This window comes from Limanda limanda, chromosome 21 (genome assembly GCF_963576545.1).
Source record: "Limanda limanda chromosome 21, fLimLim1.1, whole genome shotgun sequence".
In the NCBI taxonomy this organism is placed as follows: domain Eukaryota; kingdom Metazoa; phylum Chordata; class Actinopteri; order Pleuronectiformes; family Pleuronectidae; genus Limanda; species Limanda limanda.
In genome coordinates, this window is record NC_083656.1 from 17,107,974 (window position 1) to 17,126,915 (window position 18,942).

An 18,942-nucleotide genomic window follows, 5' to 3' on the forward strand; every position below is an offset into this window, starting at 1 on the left:
GCGCACCTAAACCATTTTACAGATGAGGCCCCAGGGCTGTATTTAAACCAGATTTTGAAAAATGTTTTGAATGAATATCTCTAACCCCACCTTTAATTGCTGGCCATCTTGCACCTTTAATGACATGTGCAATCACTGGGAATTCAGCTTAAGACAAACAGAGCATTTAGAAAACAAAGAAGGCATCACTGCATATTTTCAGTGTTTAGTTAAAAGACTGCACCCAGCGTTACTATGCTGCAGTGTGAAAGGTTCTGAAAAGTTATCTGCAGTTTGTAACAGTAAACAAGAGGGAAGGTCAATTTTAATAGCAGCTAAATAGAAAAACTCCCCATCCTGTTTCTGATCCAATAAATTAGGCAACAATCCAACTTAAAAGGCAACATCTGATCCATTTATTCACCTTATCCTCAACACATATGTACAAGTGTAAAAAATCTTACAGAGCCAGGAGAATATGCTGATGATGAAAAACAAAACCGATGCACATGTTGAGCTAACTGCTAAAGGTGGCGTTAAAATACTGCACCAGAATCATGGATATAAAAATAAAAAAACAGCTCGATATTTCTAGCTCGTCTGTTTGGAACCCTTCTTCCGTTTTAGTCACCGTCATATTTAGACAAACAACTGTTGCCGACATATCAGAAAAAGAACAACACACATTTTTATATCAGCATTAGATCTGCCGGCGTCGCTTTCTTAGATTCAGAGGGTCTTTGAGTTTTCTCACCAAACTGTGAATTTGGCTGTATGATACGATAGTGCAGATAAAATCCCAGAGATAGAAGGCAGTTAAGTCTTTGTCCAAGTGTAGCAGAGTGTGTTTGGAGGTTTGTTCTAAAAAAAAAATTTAAAAAAGAAAGAAAAAGGTACAGCAAGTGTCCCTCAGTCCGTTTGCCCTCGCTCTGCATCTTGTCCACATATATATATATATAACGAGCGAAGGATAGCGTACGTCTTCCAGCTTCAAGTCACTCGTAGAGAGAGACACTTTCCTGCCCACTTGTCGTTCACTGCTTTGCTTTCTTCAGGATGGTGCCCACGGCAGAGATGACGGTGGTTTTGGTGCCGCTAGCAGTGGTTGTCACGGAGACGACAGCAGGCAGGGTGGCGGTGGTGGTGGTGATGAGGTTGGGCTGGGCCAGGGTCACAGGGATCGCAGAGTCCCACTTGCTTTTCCTCTTCTGGGCGTCTGTTGATAAGAGGAGACTCAGTGAGAGAGACCGGCGGGAAAGGCCTCCTGGCTTTACTCGACTGGCACCGTGGAGCTTTTGACAACTAGTTGTGATGTTTTTAGGTCTGTCTTGTGCTCAACACACAAACACATGCATGCAGGTGAGGTGCTAAATTCCACTGGTCTACAGGTTGTACCAAGACATGAAGCAATGTGCCAAAAGAAAGGGAAGAGGAATCCATGTCTATAAACAATACTAGACCTGATATACTTAAAAAAAATAAACTGAGCAAACAATTTATAGATTTAACACGATCGTTGAAGCTCAAGTAAAGTAATTCCGTAACAAGAGGCTGACCAATATGGATTTTGGGGACTGATGCCGATACCACTGCTGGGGGGGTAACACTTTTATGTAAAACAATAAATTGCATAGATTTTATAATTATGTAAAATAAAAGTTTTCATACGCGTGCATATTGGCTCTAACTGTAATACAACACAACGCACAGCCACATCCACAATGCCACCTAACTGTAATCTAATACAACCTAATCTATAATCTTTATTCTGCAGTGTGTATATTCCCTTTATGTGTCAATTTTAATCATAGTTATTTGGCATTCAAACATAAATGTCGGGTTTCTAAAATCTTCTGCAAAAGCTCCTTTAAAAAATAACTCTATATTATCTAAAGGTGCACCACAGTGAAACTGCAATATCTGCAAAAAAACCGAAATATTCTTTAAAGTGATAGATTTTAGAAATTCATTTTGCAGTTGCCTGATTGGCTGCTCAAAAGCTCTGAAAACAAATTCAACAGATTGTTATTGAGAGTAAAGGAGTCCCATGTGAACACAATCTGTTATTTTACATGAAATATCTGCTTTTTCCCTTGTGCAGAGCTCGGTGGTGAAAAGTCAATCTCCCTGATGCTGTGTTTCTGTGCACCAATCTCAGTTCATTACATCTAAATCTAAACGTGATGCTCGCTATCGACTCTCTTGCTGTTGCTGCTTGATGAAAGTCTGGATGAAGAAAGTTTTTTATCATTAAACTAAAAATAAATCATACACGTTTTGAGTGTTGCCAAATCATTCCTGGATATGTAATGTTATACAGCAAGATTTGAAACCAACTCTGCCAAGGGGGATAGTTGTCGTCACTGAGCTGGGGTCTAATCTAAACATGTGAAAACTGACATGTACAGTATAATGATAACGTCTGAGAGGTGCTGCAGTGGTGGATGTTTACCTGTGGCTGTGGTGGTGCTGGTGTTGCTGGCGGTGGAAGCTGCAGAGTTGGAGGGGTTGGTGCCCTTTTTAGTCCCCGTGACAAACTCAATCTATCAAACACACACAACATTAGACACTTGTATACACAAAAAAGTTCCTGCTGCTCTTTGATGTGCCAAAGTTTGTAACCTACAACCCCAACAGAATGCTGAGAAGCTCCACCGAACGATCTATGTGTTTTGCTCAAGGGAACGTCGGCAGTATCTGTCAAGTGAGGGGAACAAAATGACTTTGTCTGGTTTCATTCTCACATCTTACTGCATTACTTTAGCCTGCATACCAATGACTGAATTTCACAGTGGAGAACAAGAACGGCTCCTGTACATGTTCATTCAAGTCCACTTTTCAACAATGCAGCTCACGTTGTTTTCGGAACATTTGTGCAAAGTTTTTAACAGACACCCATCAGCTCTCAGTCCCAGCACTGACATGGTATTTATCTCAGATTGATTATTTCAAACAGAAAATGGCAAAAGCAGGGAGCTGCCAAGGAAAGATTCAACCCGAAGGGGCAAGGCTGAGCTGTAAACCTGCGCTGGGCTCGCCCTGCTGACACGAGAGCAGAACTTGGCAGCATTGATTCCTGCGTGCGTCTGATGAAGGACGTAAAGCAGAAAATAAGCCGGTGGAGACTTGCCCTCCTGACGCAGAAAAAAAAAAAAAGAGAACAGTCAGCAGGCTTGTCTTCGCTGCTCATCTCACCTTGGTCCGATCCTTCTTGGCTTTCTCCAGTTTGTCCATCTCCACTTTCTGGGCTTTAGCTGGAAGAAAAAATAAAAAGACATAGTGTGTATGGGTGTAAAGCTGGGATGAGAGAGAACTGTGTGGAATAATATAACACTGTTTTACCTAGAGCTTCGTAATAAGAGTCTTCTGACCAGCCATGGGGATCAAACATATCTTTAGGGTAGTTGGTTCCCAGTTCATCTATGGCGCAGAACTGAATGAGCTTCTCGTAAATACTGAAAACAGATAAGAAGAGAATTAAACCTGATAAGACACTTGAAAACACTTGCTGCTTATTTGCATTTGTGGAACGAATAAGTTTGTTTAAGCACAGCTGGTATCATGTGTAAATAGCGCTCAGTGTGTGTGTGTGAGTGAGTGAGTGAGTGAGTGAGTGAGTGAGTGAGTGCGTGTATCTTCGTTGGCTTGGGTGCGACCTCTGACTGTGAAAGCATACCTTGGGTTTCTGAATTCTTTCTTTTTCTGGATGTGGTTGTTTGTGTCAAAATCTCCATGCAGCTTCCTCTCGTACAGCTTGTGGATCTTCTCCTGTTTCGACACATAACAAATCGATGGAGGCCATGAGCCGTCAGCAGGTCAAACATCAGCGTGGGAAGACCACCACCTCTGCAATGACTCAGCTTCCTCCACATTTGGCAGGACATGCAGTCAGTGTCATCACATAAACAAAACCTATATATATACACACACACTGGATATGATCGGTGAGAGTTGAGTGGGAAAGGGGCCATTGCACATTAAGTTCCTGAAACATTTGACAACCAGGTTCAATGAGGCCAAAGGGAGATAGCAGATGTAACCAGGGTGGTGTTAAATGAGGCCTGGGTGAGAGTAAGAGAAGGAAACGCTGCTTTCAAAAAGGGACTTTTTTTGAAAAGTGATGTCTGAGCTGACTTTTTGCAGAGTTTCTTCACCCCAGGAGTGAGTGGGCGTGTGGATGACATTTATAACAAACGGCAGATGCAAAAAAAACAAAACCACCAACAAAAAATAATAATAATTGTTTAGAGGACACAGCCAAGAGTTTTTGGTGATAAGAGCAAATGCCAGTGTCGAAGTAAACAAAAGCATGTGATCCCTGCAGTGGAATTTATACGTTGCATCTTGCCTCCGCCTGCTGCACCCCCCTATCTGAACGCTACGGAGATTTGTGTTGTTGTGAACTCATCTGAGCAGAGAATCTCCTGCTACGTTGTTCATATGCGAAAGGCAAACTCTGGAGGAAGCCCGGACCCATTTGTGCTGAGTTTTATTTAATGTAAAATGCAAAAATAAATGCACATGTTTCTGCTTGGTTTAGTCTGTAACAGATTGCATAGTAGCATTTATAACCGGCAACACGGATATGCCTCTGATAAGCTCATACCTACAGATTATCAGCAAACCGATTTATAGGTTGGGCTCCAATAAAAATCTTGTTTTCCTGAAGTTCTAGTTTTTTTCTTGAGAGAAAAAAGACAAATGCAGTTGAAGGAATAGTCTAGGGGCATATTCTGATGCTGAGATCACGGCTTGATTGCAAAAGCTAAAAAATGCAGTTAAATGGCAGATACTGTAAGAATATAATCTTTGCTAATTCTAATTAAATTGCCTCCTTAGAGTACACAGGCTGATGCGTAACCCGAGGGCAGGGATATCCAGGCAGTTCTGTTAAAGTGAATCATAAGTTGTTCAACTGAAAGGTGGGGTGGGTGGAGGTGGTGGGGGTGTGAGCCCGGCAGGGGAAATGCTGAGCTGTTCACTTAGTCAGCTGTGTGCCCCGACGTGCCTCAGCTCCTCTCTGAACAAACCTGGCTGCAGTTAACCGCACCAAATGAACAGCAACAGGGCAGAGAGAGAAAGAGAGCGAGAAAGAGAGCGAGAAAGGGAGCAGTGCTTATGAAAGTAAACTGAGAGAAGATGACACTGTGTGCTGTTTTAATTAAAGGGGCGAGTCTGAGGATTTACGCCGCCACTGGAATGTATTTTTTAAGCCCAGAGGGAACAAGTGAAACTTCTTCATTATTCACTTGGCGTGGTGGAACAGGTTATTTTGACTGTCTCTAAGTGTCTAAGTGAGGCCAGAAAACTTGCATTTTTAACTCTTGACCTTGGACCCCAAGCTCTAGAATGTTGTGCGTGTGCCAAAGGGGGCGGGTGTGGACTGTTCATCTGCTTATGAAACCTATATGCTCCTTTAGGGAGACAAGGACAAGTCTTTATCTTCTGGTGGGATGAATTTACTTATTGGAAAGGGTTTATCCAGAGATTAAAACAACGTGCTAAATACCCCAATGCTCTGAGGGTACATCTGAACGACTAAGTTTCCCGTTAAAAATGCAAAAATTGATACAACTGTAAAAAATGATTATTGTAATTACAAGCGTTGCTGACTCTGATGTCTTTGTGAACAGCAGTTAATATCTACATTTAACAATGATACAACTGATTACTGCAACAATTCCCATGAACACACATGCCTTCCTGTTTACACTGAGATATGCTTGCCCAGTGTACATTAGTGGTGTATGGATTTGCAAGAAGGGGCATTTTAGTATGGACAGGATTTAAAACCGATATGGGGACAGAGATCGTTTTAGTTTGAAAATGTAGTAGAATGGATGTAGCCTTGGACACAACCCAAGCTACGTCCGTCCTCAAACCCTCCTCAATGGTCAGATTAGCAGATGTAATTGTAGATATATCCCATCTGTATACACAATATGACAACAGCAGTGGATAGTGCGCTGAGCTCTATCCAAGTCATTTGGTTGAATAGTCACATGACAGTGGAGGATTGTCTACCTGGAGTTGGCTGGAGCAGCGTCCGGGGGGCTCAGGGGGAATCCTGATCTCATCTGGTGACATGTTCCTCACCTTCTCTGAGAAAAGAGCTGCCAGGAAGACAAAAACATAAACATGAGTCCTTTTTCGTATGATTCTTATCTCAGTCACTTTTTGCATGTCTATACCTGCAGAATAAGGTTCGAGTATGAAGCCACTGTTGTCCAGGACAGTGAAACTGGGTTTGGATTATAACAGGACATATCAGAGGGCAGGTGGGATATGGGTATGCACTGGAGGAAACTTTGGTTAATTAGAGAAATGTTCTTGTGTTGGGGAAACATTGTGGGTGAATTCCTGAGCATTCTGTTATTCATCTCAGCCCCTGAGTTTGTGTGTGCCGGCGGGTTTTATAGGACAGATAGGTATGAGGAGTGCATGTTCTGGGCAGGGCAGGGAGTGGCAGTTGCCGGGGCTTGTAAGGAGAAGGGAGGCTCCTCTCCCCTCCTCCCTCCCTCACTTGTTTTGCTCTCCCTGCTTGACTTGGCTCTCTGTGATTTCCCTGACTTCAGGCCAGGAATTCTTCAGTGTCACTCTACATCTCAATCAGACAGATAGTCCTTAGAGTCTTCCAGCGTTGTCAATCATTAGCACTGCAAGCTGTTTGCTGTGTGTGCATGTGTGAAAGCGCACGAATCAGGAGCTTGAGCCTGCCGACATACTGGGCTGATCGTGTACAAGTAAAAACTTGACTGGACTGGTAAAGGATATGTTCTGCTGAACACTTCTTTCAAAACATTAAAGAGGAAAATTCCATGAAACTGCTTCAACTGTGTCGACTTCTTTCACTTGATGTTATGATGATTTCCAATATTTCTCAGAACAAATTTCAATAAACCCATAACTAAAGACGGGTACAAAACCTCAGCATCATGACCTGACCAATGTTGAGTTTTTCAGGCAACAAACTTATAGAAAATTCAAACCTGTACTCAAGCTAATACTTTATATACACACATTTTTACTTCAGGAGTCTTCAAATGGTTTTAAAAGAGCAATGAAAAACTCAAACATTTTAACTACAAGAATCTTAACACAAGCAACTACCATGTTTTAAACCTAGAACTTCCAGAAAACACAATAATATCATCTGATAGTAACAGATTTGTAAATTCTTTACAGTATATTAGAATATTATATTATAGTTATATTATACTTACATATAATATAGTACATCTCAAAATCCTCTCGTGGTTAAGATAATACATGTAGAGGTTTCTAAATGTATTCCTGTTATCTAACATAAGCTAAATATACCTGTGGGGAACACATTTTGACAGTACACTGGTAGAGCAGACTACACCTCTTTGCTGTGTCAAGTAGTCAAAGTTTTCATTAAATGTCTGTTCAGATTTGTAATGTTTACTTATTTTTTGATCAGTAAATAGAAATTATAGGGCAAAAATAAACTTTGTAGAGAATGAGAGGTTGTATGGCTTGTGGTTCATCTGGTCGGGCTAAACTATTTCTGTTGACATAAATGTCACTGATGCACCGTGAACTAACCCCCCGCCTGTGGGACTGTGCCAGAGCTGAACTTTAAAGTGTGAGTGAGTGTGTTTGTGTGTGTCTGTGTGTCGATATACGATGCTGGTATACTGACAAGCTCTTTCCAGCCGTTCGTCCCTTCAGTAATTTTGCCGTTATTCAGGATCTTCTGATCATGCGAGACCACATGTGTAGCTTCAGACTTGCCGGTCTGATCTCTCTGGAAAGTCAGAGGAGCAATACCTCCCCTCAGTGGTGCCCCCTAGCTGATAACCTTATGATTTACCACCCAACGGAGGCACGAGGCATCACATAGATATTGATTTGTTAAGGCAAATGCCGAAATTAGGGAGTATAACATTTCTGATACCAATATATCAGCCAGCAAATGTTGTTATCAATATATAAATGGTAATATATTAACATTAATGCGTACCTTTTGTGTATTGTTTATTCTGTAAAATAAAAGCTTTCATATCAGCAAATATCTGCAAACATAAAAGCCAAGACTGATATGTCTGTCACAAAGACTTATTTTCCTTTTTTTTTTTAAATCGCCCAATTGATAAATCGATTTAACACATAAGTTAAGGAAGGTATGTATCCTGGCACATACCATTTCTTGACAGAAGAAAATATAAGGAGCTCTACATCTACATGATTAACAAATGGTCATGTAACAACTAGTTGGTACAGTACACAGGAAAATACTGACTGAGCTCCAACAATCTGAAAAACCTGACAAGACAAGTCTGATGAGTCACATGCATTTAGTGGTAGCTTGGGATTGTGGAAGCCTGCTAATCTGCCCCACACAACAAGAGGTTTACTTGATAAGTTTGTCGCCTTGTTGGAAAAACTCTAATTTAAACCCCAAAACAAAGTCTGTAGCCGCCACAGTGACACTGAGCACATCACTGTATATGTAAATAAATTTCCCTGTTTGTCATTCAGCTCGACGTGTGATGAATATTCTCATATACTAAGAGCAGCACGGTCGGGAGGAACATCGGAACAACAGACAGAGAAAAGACTATACTCGGCATCGAAATTACCATCTGACTTTCCGAAAAACAGACAGAAAGTCACAATCTGTGCCCTGAGGATCTTTCTGGAAAGACAGTCCGTCCCTTCAGTAAACGGACAAAGAGGGGTCTTCAGCCCGCTGACAGGAGGCCTTTTGCCAGACGCACAGTGACATTTACTGACAGACAACACAGAGGAGACAAGCACCGCTGCAGGAATGTCAAGTGTCCAGGCCCAGGGTATGAGTCACACTCTGCTACTGTAGTACACTGGTGGGGATGGTGAGCGGGAGCTAATCTGTGGACATGATCCATGAAGTTCTTTCAGCTATTGTTATTGTAAATATGATAAATCCATCGCCGGGTCTGGTTCCACACCAACATTTTATGGGTTCTTCCACCAAGTTTCATGGTGATCTGTCCAATAGTCTGTGCATAATCTTGCTAACAAACACAAGGATGAAAACATAACCTCTCCGGCAGAGGTAATAATCTCTTTGGTGAAGGTAATGAGGATGAGTGCTGCGGTGTATCATCTGCATACAGCTTCAGGCCCATATAAACCAACAGCAGACAGGAAACCTTCAGTGTGAAAAGTTTATGGTCCAACCGACTGGTGTATAAAATGCCACTCCCTGTATCAGTCATTTCCTGTCTGGTCTGATGCTCACAAACACACACCAACACAGGTCAGCCATTACTCATTAACCACTGAGCTTCCGAACCCACCTGTCCGTCTCAAGCTGGCCAGGTTTATTTAAGTCACCTGGGGCTAGTTAGTGATTCACCAAGTCACTGCACCTACACCCGGCTGACACGTTAATGAGTCAAAGCCGGATTCTTACATCCTATCCAACTATCAAAGTGTCTTATGATACGTGAATACATGTTTTATCATTGTCAAAAATGTTAGAACCAATACTCCGTGACCACCCTGTCTTAAACACTTAGGCAGCCTCAAGCCCATTGTTTCCCACTAAGGGTGGGTCAAAAAGATACAGTATATATTTAAAAGTTGCATTCTAAGAAAAGCTTTGTTTCTCAAAAAAGCTGAGTGCTGCAGTTTTTTTTGTAAATGTCACTATAACAAGAGTCATTAGTGCATTTACTGATGACTCTTTTCAGCTAAGGATTAATACAGGAGTTTTTCACAGGGTTAATAAGTTACACTCAATTTATCAATGCATAATACCATATAGACCACAACACTTTGCAATTATACCCATTATCATAGTGGACAAATCACTTCTTAATATGGAAATATCTCGATTCTTTGATGCATCGCGATGCAGACGTGGACGACTTTGCATCGATGCAGAGACAGAACATAATCGATTCATGTTTTCAGCTACGTTAATTGCTTTAGCGATGTCCTGCCTCTGATATTATAACACTGCTTTTTCAGGATCAGAACAGACGCACATGCAATATCCGGTCGTCCTGTATGTGTCAGAGTCTATCGGAGTCTGCTTCCTCCTCACTCCTCCTCTCTTAAATGAGGAGTGTTTTACCTTCTTTGTTGCAGAAGAAGCGACGCCCCGTTTATCCAGGAACATAAATGTGAATTCAGTTCATATAAAGATCAGTTCTTAGTGTGAGTGATTAGATAACATCAGAGGAGCAGAGTTACTTGTTGACCTGTGAAGAATAATGTGCCTCAGTTCAGTGGTGCTGCTAAGGGGGGCAGGTCGGGCCACCTTAATGCAGTAAAGGCTTTAATCAGAGTTTGTCCTTTTAAGCCTTAGGTCATTCACTTACTGTTGTAGTCTGATTTTTGAATTGAAAACCTTATTTTATAAATTATGCTAACAGTAATAATAACATATATTTGTAAAGTCTGTTTTTAAAAAGTGCTACAGAAATAAAGTTTTTTATTATTATTAAATATGTGAGAGCCGTGTAAAACCAAATTTTTGGGTATTTTCCCAAATTGCATTTGGTTATGGCACGCAAGAAAATAATAAGACTGCTATTATATTATATAATATCTGCACATGCCTTTAATAGGCGGTTTTGCCCGGCAGAAACCTCATAATCAGCATTTGGTTCCATTCAAACAGCTTTGTGGACTATGCAGTATATGTGTGTTTATATACAATCTATGGTGTGAACTCACCAACAAGCTCATTGGGGTCCTTTCTTTCTGCTTCTGGGATCTGTATAAAAAACAGAAGAGGGAGGAGGGAGACAGAGAGACAAACATGATATTTAAGTCTAGAGAGGAGAAACAAACCGTTAATCCTCAGTTGAGGGAAACATGAACAGCACCAGTGGTAGACGTGTTTTGAACCATGTTCTCAGCCTTGGCAGTGTTTGTTAGTTACAAGTGGGTTGATGAGGTGAATTGCTTTAGAACTGTAGCGCTGGGGGAAAAAAGCTAATTCCATTAGTAGCCGAAACCTACAAATCACAGATGTTAATGGGACAGAGTGCAAACACAGAACAGAGGCCGACAGGAGAACAGATTCTAAGAAGCAAAGAAACCAGAACAGTAAATCCAGGCAGTTTCCAGTGAAGGCCTTGACCCAGCAGGAGGAGTCATGTACAACCTCTAAAATATGCCGCCTGTTGTGCCAGCACTGTGGGCATAACACAGGTTCAGCAAACACGAACAGTGTCCTTATTCACAGGAACCACGTCGTCACCCAGCAACCTCACGGGCGCATCAAAGAATTGTCCTGAAATCACAAGGAGGAGGAGGCGGAGGACAGAATGCCATGGAAGCACAGCACTAGCTGCTGGCAAAAATCCAAGACAAAAAAAAGTACCTGCTGTTTGAGACAGAGCTCATCATCACATCTATCATTTCACTGATCCCACTTCTCATGTTTCTTTCCTATTTTGCCCCTCCACAGGAAAGTCAGAGGTCACAAAAAACCTGCAGCCCTGGAGCAGTGTCTTCAAGGTTATGCTGAATAGAGAATTATTATTTAGCCGCTAAGTTCAATGTCCAAGCTGCTTTTAGCAAAACCCAACAACATCAGGAAGAATTAAACAAAAGGAATGCTGTCAAAATAGCTTAAGAAAACTGCTGTTAAAGGTAAGCCGGGTAAGTTGTTTCCAAAACATTTTGATCTTGTTTGTTGAAATTTTCTTTATGTGCCAAAAGCCATGGGCAAAAGCTGGGATCTGTGGCCCTCAGAGGACTGTAAGACACACAACCAATCATTTAATTTGGTTCGAAATTGAATGGTTATCAAATGCAGTGTTTGCCTGTTCTTGCAAGTTTTTCCAGGATTACCAACCCTAGCTTTAAGAACACCACTGGTAGGCTCAACTAGTTTCTCTGTGAACTGCTGATTTTCTCCTGAGCGTAAATGTGATTCAAAAAAACTAGTCTTTTTCAGAAAATTACACTTGAGTCACAGTGTATCACCAAGGCTCATTTCTTTTTGAAAATAGAGAGGTGCTAACTCAGAAGATCAGGATTGAGGTGCCTCCTCTGCCTATCAATCCAGAACCAAAAAAATGGTCATGCTGAAACTAGGCTTAAAATGTACACCTATGCTAGTTTAGCTATGTGAATGTAAGTTCGCTCTAAATGTGAACCGTAACACGCTCATGTTTTTTGTTTAACATTTTCACCATCATAGATTAACATGTTAGTATGCTAACAATCAGTGGTAAATACAAATTACAGCTGTGGGAATGTTGTTAGGTTTTCAGGTACTTGGTCATAAACTAAAACACTGATTTAAATTGGGACCTTATGATGTCGCTTGAACAGGATTGGGCAATCACTAAAATTATCTGCACTTATCCTTCATTGACCTTGAACATCTAAGTCAGATTACCTAGTAATCAAACCTGACATGCCAGATGGTCTGTTACACAAAACTATCTGGGGTCCAAACTGTTGTCAAATGGGCAGGTGCTTTCAAGGTGATTGGATGAACTATCCGTCTATCAAGTTGCTGAAACTGCTCATGAGGCAAGAGAAAAATCTGTGTTCCTTAGAGAAAGCATTAGTCTGTACTCTTTGTTTCTCTTTTACATACATTACTTATTATTTAGCTGACTCTTTTATCCAATGCAACTTACAATAAGTGATTTAAACTATGCTGTTCTTTCAAGTGAAGAAATACTCTAGTTCAGATTTAACTGATGCTTATGGCAGCACCTATACTAACATCTAAGAAATCTGCATTTTTGTGGAAATGAACAGTCGTTTCTCACTGTTCTTCAACCTGAGAAATTACTTTTACAGTCGGTCCTCCCTCAAGAAGAGCTGTATCAAAACTATAACCCGGCAGTTTTGGAGACAGAAAAAAGTCCAATACCAATATGTCATCCGATATACAGTGTGTAGTTTAAAAAATGTTTTTTTAAAAAAAGGTGATTTCTAAAGATGATGTTATCAAACCCTCATGACAAAGGAAAATAATTGTGGCTTGATATTGTAGGGAAACTATAAACTTTGTAAATTAAATGCACATCTTTTCTGCATTGGTTTAACCCGCTTCTCGCCCAAAGTAGGCTGGGATCTGCTCCAGCTCCCCCACAACCCTGAGAGGTTAAGCAGTATAGATTGAAAAAGGATTGACCTGACTGCTACAGGTTAGAATATGTTCTGTATGAATGACGTGTGTCAGTGCACCTCTCAGGGCGGGAAAAATAAAAAGACATTAGAACAACATTCAATATTTATGTTTACCAAGAACTTTCTGGGAATAGTGTTTCTTCAACATGGGAATGATGGTGGTAAATGCAGGGCTCTCAAAAATCTCACATCTGACGCACCTTGTTACGATTGCCACACCATCGGATCCTTACTTTGTCGGAACTGTAATGTCTAGGTCAGGCCGGACTGAACAGATAAAACTCTTCCAGAAGGTGAGTTTATCAGATTAAGATCAATCAAAGACCGGCTGTAAAAAAGAGCCATAGACAAAGCAGGCATTCTCTAATAATTGTTTTGTGAGTCACTCTCGTCTCTGACCTGTGCCAAACACAGCGGCAAGCTGTCCAGCTCACACAGCTTTACACACACACACACACACACACACACACACACACACACACACACACACACACACACACACACACACACACACACACACACACACACACACACACACACACACACACACACACACACACACACACACACGGTGGGGTTAGTAAGATACAACTGTGCAGCTCCAAGAAGTGTGCTCTGACAAACAGCACTGTTGGTCCAGCTCTTCACTTTAGAAGACACATGAAGATGAATCCATTGAGTAACTGACCCGGTCTCATCTACATGAAGCTTATCATTTGTTATTCAAACAGGCATTCATGACACCACAGGGCCATCTAGTGAGAGTCTTCACTGCATGTTGTGACAGATTTAACGGTGCTGGCCAGTCGCTCACTTGGTTAGTTACAAAACAAATAGGAAATAAAGCAGACTGGATCCATTTCCAAATCCAATCCATCCCATGTCACCAGGTGGGTGTTCAAATACCTCAACTTCATCTGGCTCCCTCCCCTCGTCGGATTCTTCCATTTCCTATAAAAACAAAAATGCAAAGGGTTATAGACTGAGAGGACCAAGAGGACTAGGAGGAAGGCACCAAGCAGCAGCACAAACCAGATGACAAGAAGCACCCAACAATTTGCACACATATCATTCTTCGATAATGGTGACAAACACATCTGTTAGGAGGGAAAGGAGAATATACGAGATGTGAATCTATTTTTTACTCTGTTAGCAGCTGTTTAAACTGAGGCAGCAGTTTAACAACTCTGTTGATAGTAAATCATATCAGCCATTCAATAGTATAAAAACAGTTGGGAATAATTCCTTAAATGTTTTTATTCCACCTATCTGGCAAAGAAAAACCCACGAATAGAAATATATAAATAAAGAAAACATAAAAAGTAGATTAAAAAACGTAAAATTAAATTCCCATCCTTTCTGCATTGTTCAGTCTGTAAAATTAAAGTTTGGCATTGTTCGGCAATTGCTGTAATCCTTCAAAGATGTATCAGACGATTTTATCTGCGAACAAATAAATAATTTAGGCTCTAAAATGATGTACTGTCTCCTCTGTGGCCAGAAAAGAAAATATCACTGTTACATCCACCGATAAAACGGAAGTGTTACTTCCTTGGTGAAATGTAATCTGCTTATTTTGTGTTGTCACTGTGTCAAAGATATGTTGATGGAACTCTTATTGTAATATCTGAGGCCACAGGTTAATGCTGCATAGCTGATCTGTACATAGATAAGATGGACTACATATAAAACTATACGCTCCACTGTACTGTGTCATTCATATACTGTAGTTGTTTTTTTCTGGACACGTTATGAACTGCAAATATTGTATTTGTATAATACTGACACAGATTATGAAACGATTTGGCTAATCATGTTAAATGAAGCTCTTAAGTCTTAACTAATTTGCATTTAGAGCACCAACCCAGACATATATTTAAAATGGTTATGATGATGTAATGAGTCATACGGTTTGGTGATATGACCAAAACGTCCCGATGTCGCTATACATGTGATACCGGCACATTTTCTTATAATTCAATGAATAAATGGTTCATATACCAATCAGCAGAGATTCAAGAAAATGCTGCTTCTCCACTGTGTGTATTGGAAAAGTGTCTTTGAATATGTAAGTTGCAACAGCAGCTGTTGCTTCGGTTCAAGGCAACACCTGAGTCTGACATTTGTTTTGAGCACTCGACTGTGGCTGTCATCTGTAGAATCCCTCTGTACTGTTTATAATGATTCTTGATAGTAATAGTTTATTGGGCTGTGTCCGTAATCAGTCAAAAATCACTATATAGTTCAGTATAAACACAAGTATGTGCTTCTCAGATGTCCGTACATTGTGTAAGAGTATGTTCACTTTTTCTGTCACACGCTACATGCATCTCTTTTGTATTGCTGTTGCTGCTAAATCCAGTTTTACTCATATCTATTTTTAAGAGGGCACATTAAATTATTATCACCTCATATTGCTTTGAGATTTTTTAACAATAGAGGCTTCATTCACACGTGACAGATACAATTTAAATTGTTTGATTGTATCAATGAACAATAGATTAATAATTGTAATAATAAATCACGATTTCATACAATCATTATTACCCTTTTATCTATTATTGTGCAGCACAGCTTTATTCTAACAGCAGACTACTACTGTAAAGACAATATTTTTACAAGAGAATTCCAACAGGTTCATTTTCAAGCGCCCCCAGAGGTCCATAAGGATTCTGTGCATTGTCAACATGTCAAAGTATCCCATCATATTCTCTGACACCTGACCAGCAATCGCTTTGTATCACTAAAATGTGTACAGCCACATGTCAGTGGATCCAGCTGAGTGGTCAGTAACAATAGAACTCAGAGAAGATAATTCACAACTTCAATACTGACCGAGTGGCTCTCTCCGCTGTCTTCATCTCTAGAGAACTTGGCTTCTATATCCTCAGTCCGGTTCAGATCATCATCACCGTAGCCGTACACCAGAGCCACTCCAGGCCCCCCTGGTGATGGACAGGGAGAAATGAAAGAGGCGCAGGGACAGTACAGAGAATAAAAGCTACAAGGGGAAAACAGTGGCTGCTGGTACTAAAATGAAAAGATGAGATTAACGTCTTAGTTAATTTAACATTTGCTTTAACTTATGCCAGCCCCTCAGTCTCTTCACAGAGACACAACGCTACACTCCATTTGAAAATAAAATATCATGCTCATTAAATAATATGTTGATTTAACACACAGATTTATTTGTTGATCTTTGTTACATCACTTACTGTGCCCTAGATATTATTACTTTAACCGATTTGTCTTTTTCATGAACAGCAAACAGCCGTTTGTCAAAAGTGACACGAGATATATTAAAACATTGCTTAAAAAAACATTTAAAAAATCTACAGACAATGACAGAAAAATTGTCGGCCAAAAATTCTAAATATTCATCAATTTCTATAATGGGATTTGAGCAAAAATTGTCTCACTGACAATGTTCAGTAAGGCATCAGTGTGCCACTCATCCACTCAACAGATTGACTTTTTAATGTGAATTCAAATATTTATTTATTTGCAATTTTATTGCCCCTTTTGAAGAAAGCAATATAGGAATCACTTGTAAATGGATTGCATATGTTGAATTATTGGATTAACGTGCACTTTATAATTCAGTTAAACCAAAACATCTTAAAAATAGCTTGGAAAGGATTTTTATCTCTGAGAAGCTCCAACTTGGGTGACATTTAATTGTGATGGCAACAGCATCAAGTGTCTGACACCAGAAATATCTGTGTCCGGTCAAAACTACTTCAAGCTGGCAGTGCTCTTCAGTGGAAGTAACTTTTTTTTAAATTTAATTTTGCTAACAGACCCCATTGTCTGAAATAAAAACTTGTGTTGAGGAGAACTTAGGAAGCGTGTTTTTAAACTTCTGTGATTTTTAACATCAGTGCTGGCTTTGGCTGGGCACTAAAACAATATCATTAACTATAACAATAAAATTCGGATCTATAGCAACGGTCCAATAAATATATCGATACATTATTGATCAACTTAAATATTTTTTAGCTGTTTAATAAGTGTTTGTCATTCTCTGATCATAAGGAAGAGTATTCTTTTGGACCATATCATCCAGCATTAGCCTGGCCTACAATAGTTTGGGAAATGATGGAGTCCTTTAATGTCTTACATCAGGGAGGCGCCATTAAACATTACTAACGAGAGACTGTGGACAAACTGGCCTCTGATGAAGTAACTCCATGAGACTGAACGTCATTACTCTTACTCTAAAAGCAAGTATTGTTGTAAACTAGCTATGTTTGCTAGCTGCTAGCTATCGTTAGCTACCACACGAAGCTCCGCATAGAGATTCATAAAACTCTGAGCTGCGTTCTTTCAAACTATTCTTGGAAACATAGAAATGATTCAAATGTACCAGTCTCTTCTGATTCGGGGTCTGAGTCCGGATCTGAGCCGTCCCCATAGTCCGCCAAAGAGGAGAGGAGAGCACTCTTTTTACCGCTGGCCATCGCTGTGGGAGTCGCACAAACGTTTGGTCGCAGAATAATAACGTCATGAGCTCGGGCCGGCGCAAGCGCAATGACGTCAGCAGCAGTTGGGCGTGTTTGTTCAGTGAGTTCAGAACATAGGGAGGGGCGGTGCAAAAGAAAAATGCAGGGAGGGTTCGGAGCGGTTTTACCACCACAGTGGGGACCTTTTTACAACTGCCTGTTGTTTTAATTTTATTTTAGAATATTTTATATAATTCAAGAGTAAAACTGGTTGTTTCAGTTTTCTATCCGATTTAATTTTTATTGGCAGTTGTATTTTGACCCATAAGTAAGTGTACTTAACTAACCTTCTGTTTCTGTGTTCTGTATATTATTACTATGTCATTCAACACTTTTTCTTCATGTTATGATTATTTTTATGTCATTGAATACTTGGAGCATGACATGTTAAGTTGGGGTTAGCAGTGGTGGGATAGAACAAGAAGGTTAACTTAGCTAAGTACATTTGACAAGAATCTGCACTTTACTCAAGTAGATTTATTTACTTCTTTACTTTTCACTTTTACTCCACAACATATATCAGCAAATATCTCTGCTTTCTACTCCTTAAATGCATTGCCCTAAATATTCATGTAGTTTTTTTATATACTCAAGTGGGCAAGTCAATGTGGTACTTTAACTTGAGTCAATTGATTTGAAATGTTAGTTAAGTAAAAGGTTTGATTACTTCCTCCATTATTGGAGGTTAGAATTTAATATATCATAAATATATTATGAAAATGTTAGTTCAAATGCAGAAGTTTATCTTGATTAATGTTGAAAGGTTTATTACTTTACCAACACATCTCCAGAAGTTAACCCCAGTCAGTGTTTTAAGCCACGAATCAAAATGAGATTCTACTCTGAACAGACCTAAGAAAGGTTGTGTGTATATATTTAATTCCTGTTATAAAAATAAAGATGCATTTTAAATGAAACTGGTGTGCATTGTTGCCGTGTAAAATGCCACTTCCTCTCATCATTTGGTTGTCAGTAACTGACCACACAGACAAGCTGATTACATTTTAAATATTGAAAGATTTTTACCAATGTTGATCAGTGATGTGAGCCCTCATCTTTTCTGATGTAACACAGTGCAAAACATAAAGACATAGCAAAATAATTTTATTTAGTTTATATTCGTATTGGGGAAATTGGTATCTTACAAAATGTATGTTGGCGATATAACTTTTACTGTGTACTTATACAGCAGTGAAAAATCCTATCAGGTTCCATCTGTCAAAAATGATCCACAGGTGGACAGTTAAATTCAAACAAATTCTCCATCTTGACAACATTCATTTTACTGTAAAGGCAACAGTGAGACAGTTCCTCTCACTCGTCTAAATCACTCCATCGATCTTTG

General features: G+C 39.9%; 1 protein-coding gene across 1 annotated transcript; it reads right to left on the reverse strand.

Annotated features, from left to right (window-relative positions):
• Positions 1–372: 372 nt before the first annotated feature.
• sap30bp (SAP30 binding protein) lies at positions 373–17,570 on the reverse strand. The gene is made up of 10 exons (XM_061094599.1): positions 17,462–17,570; positions 15,931–16,040; positions 14,002–14,046; positions 10,672–10,711; positions 6,004–6,092; positions 3,656–3,747; positions 3,322–3,434; positions 3,175–3,233; positions 2,432–2,522; positions 373–1,195 (listed from the first exon to the last, which is right to left on the reverse strand). The coding sequence occupies exons 1-10, from the start codon at positions 17,553–17,555 to the stop codon at positions 1,014–1,016; spliced, it is 915 nt and encodes a 304-aa protein (XP_060950582.1). The 5' UTR covers positions 17,556–17,570; the 3' UTR covers positions 373–1,013.
• Between the last annotated feature and the right edge of the window lie 1,372 nt (positions 17,571–18,942).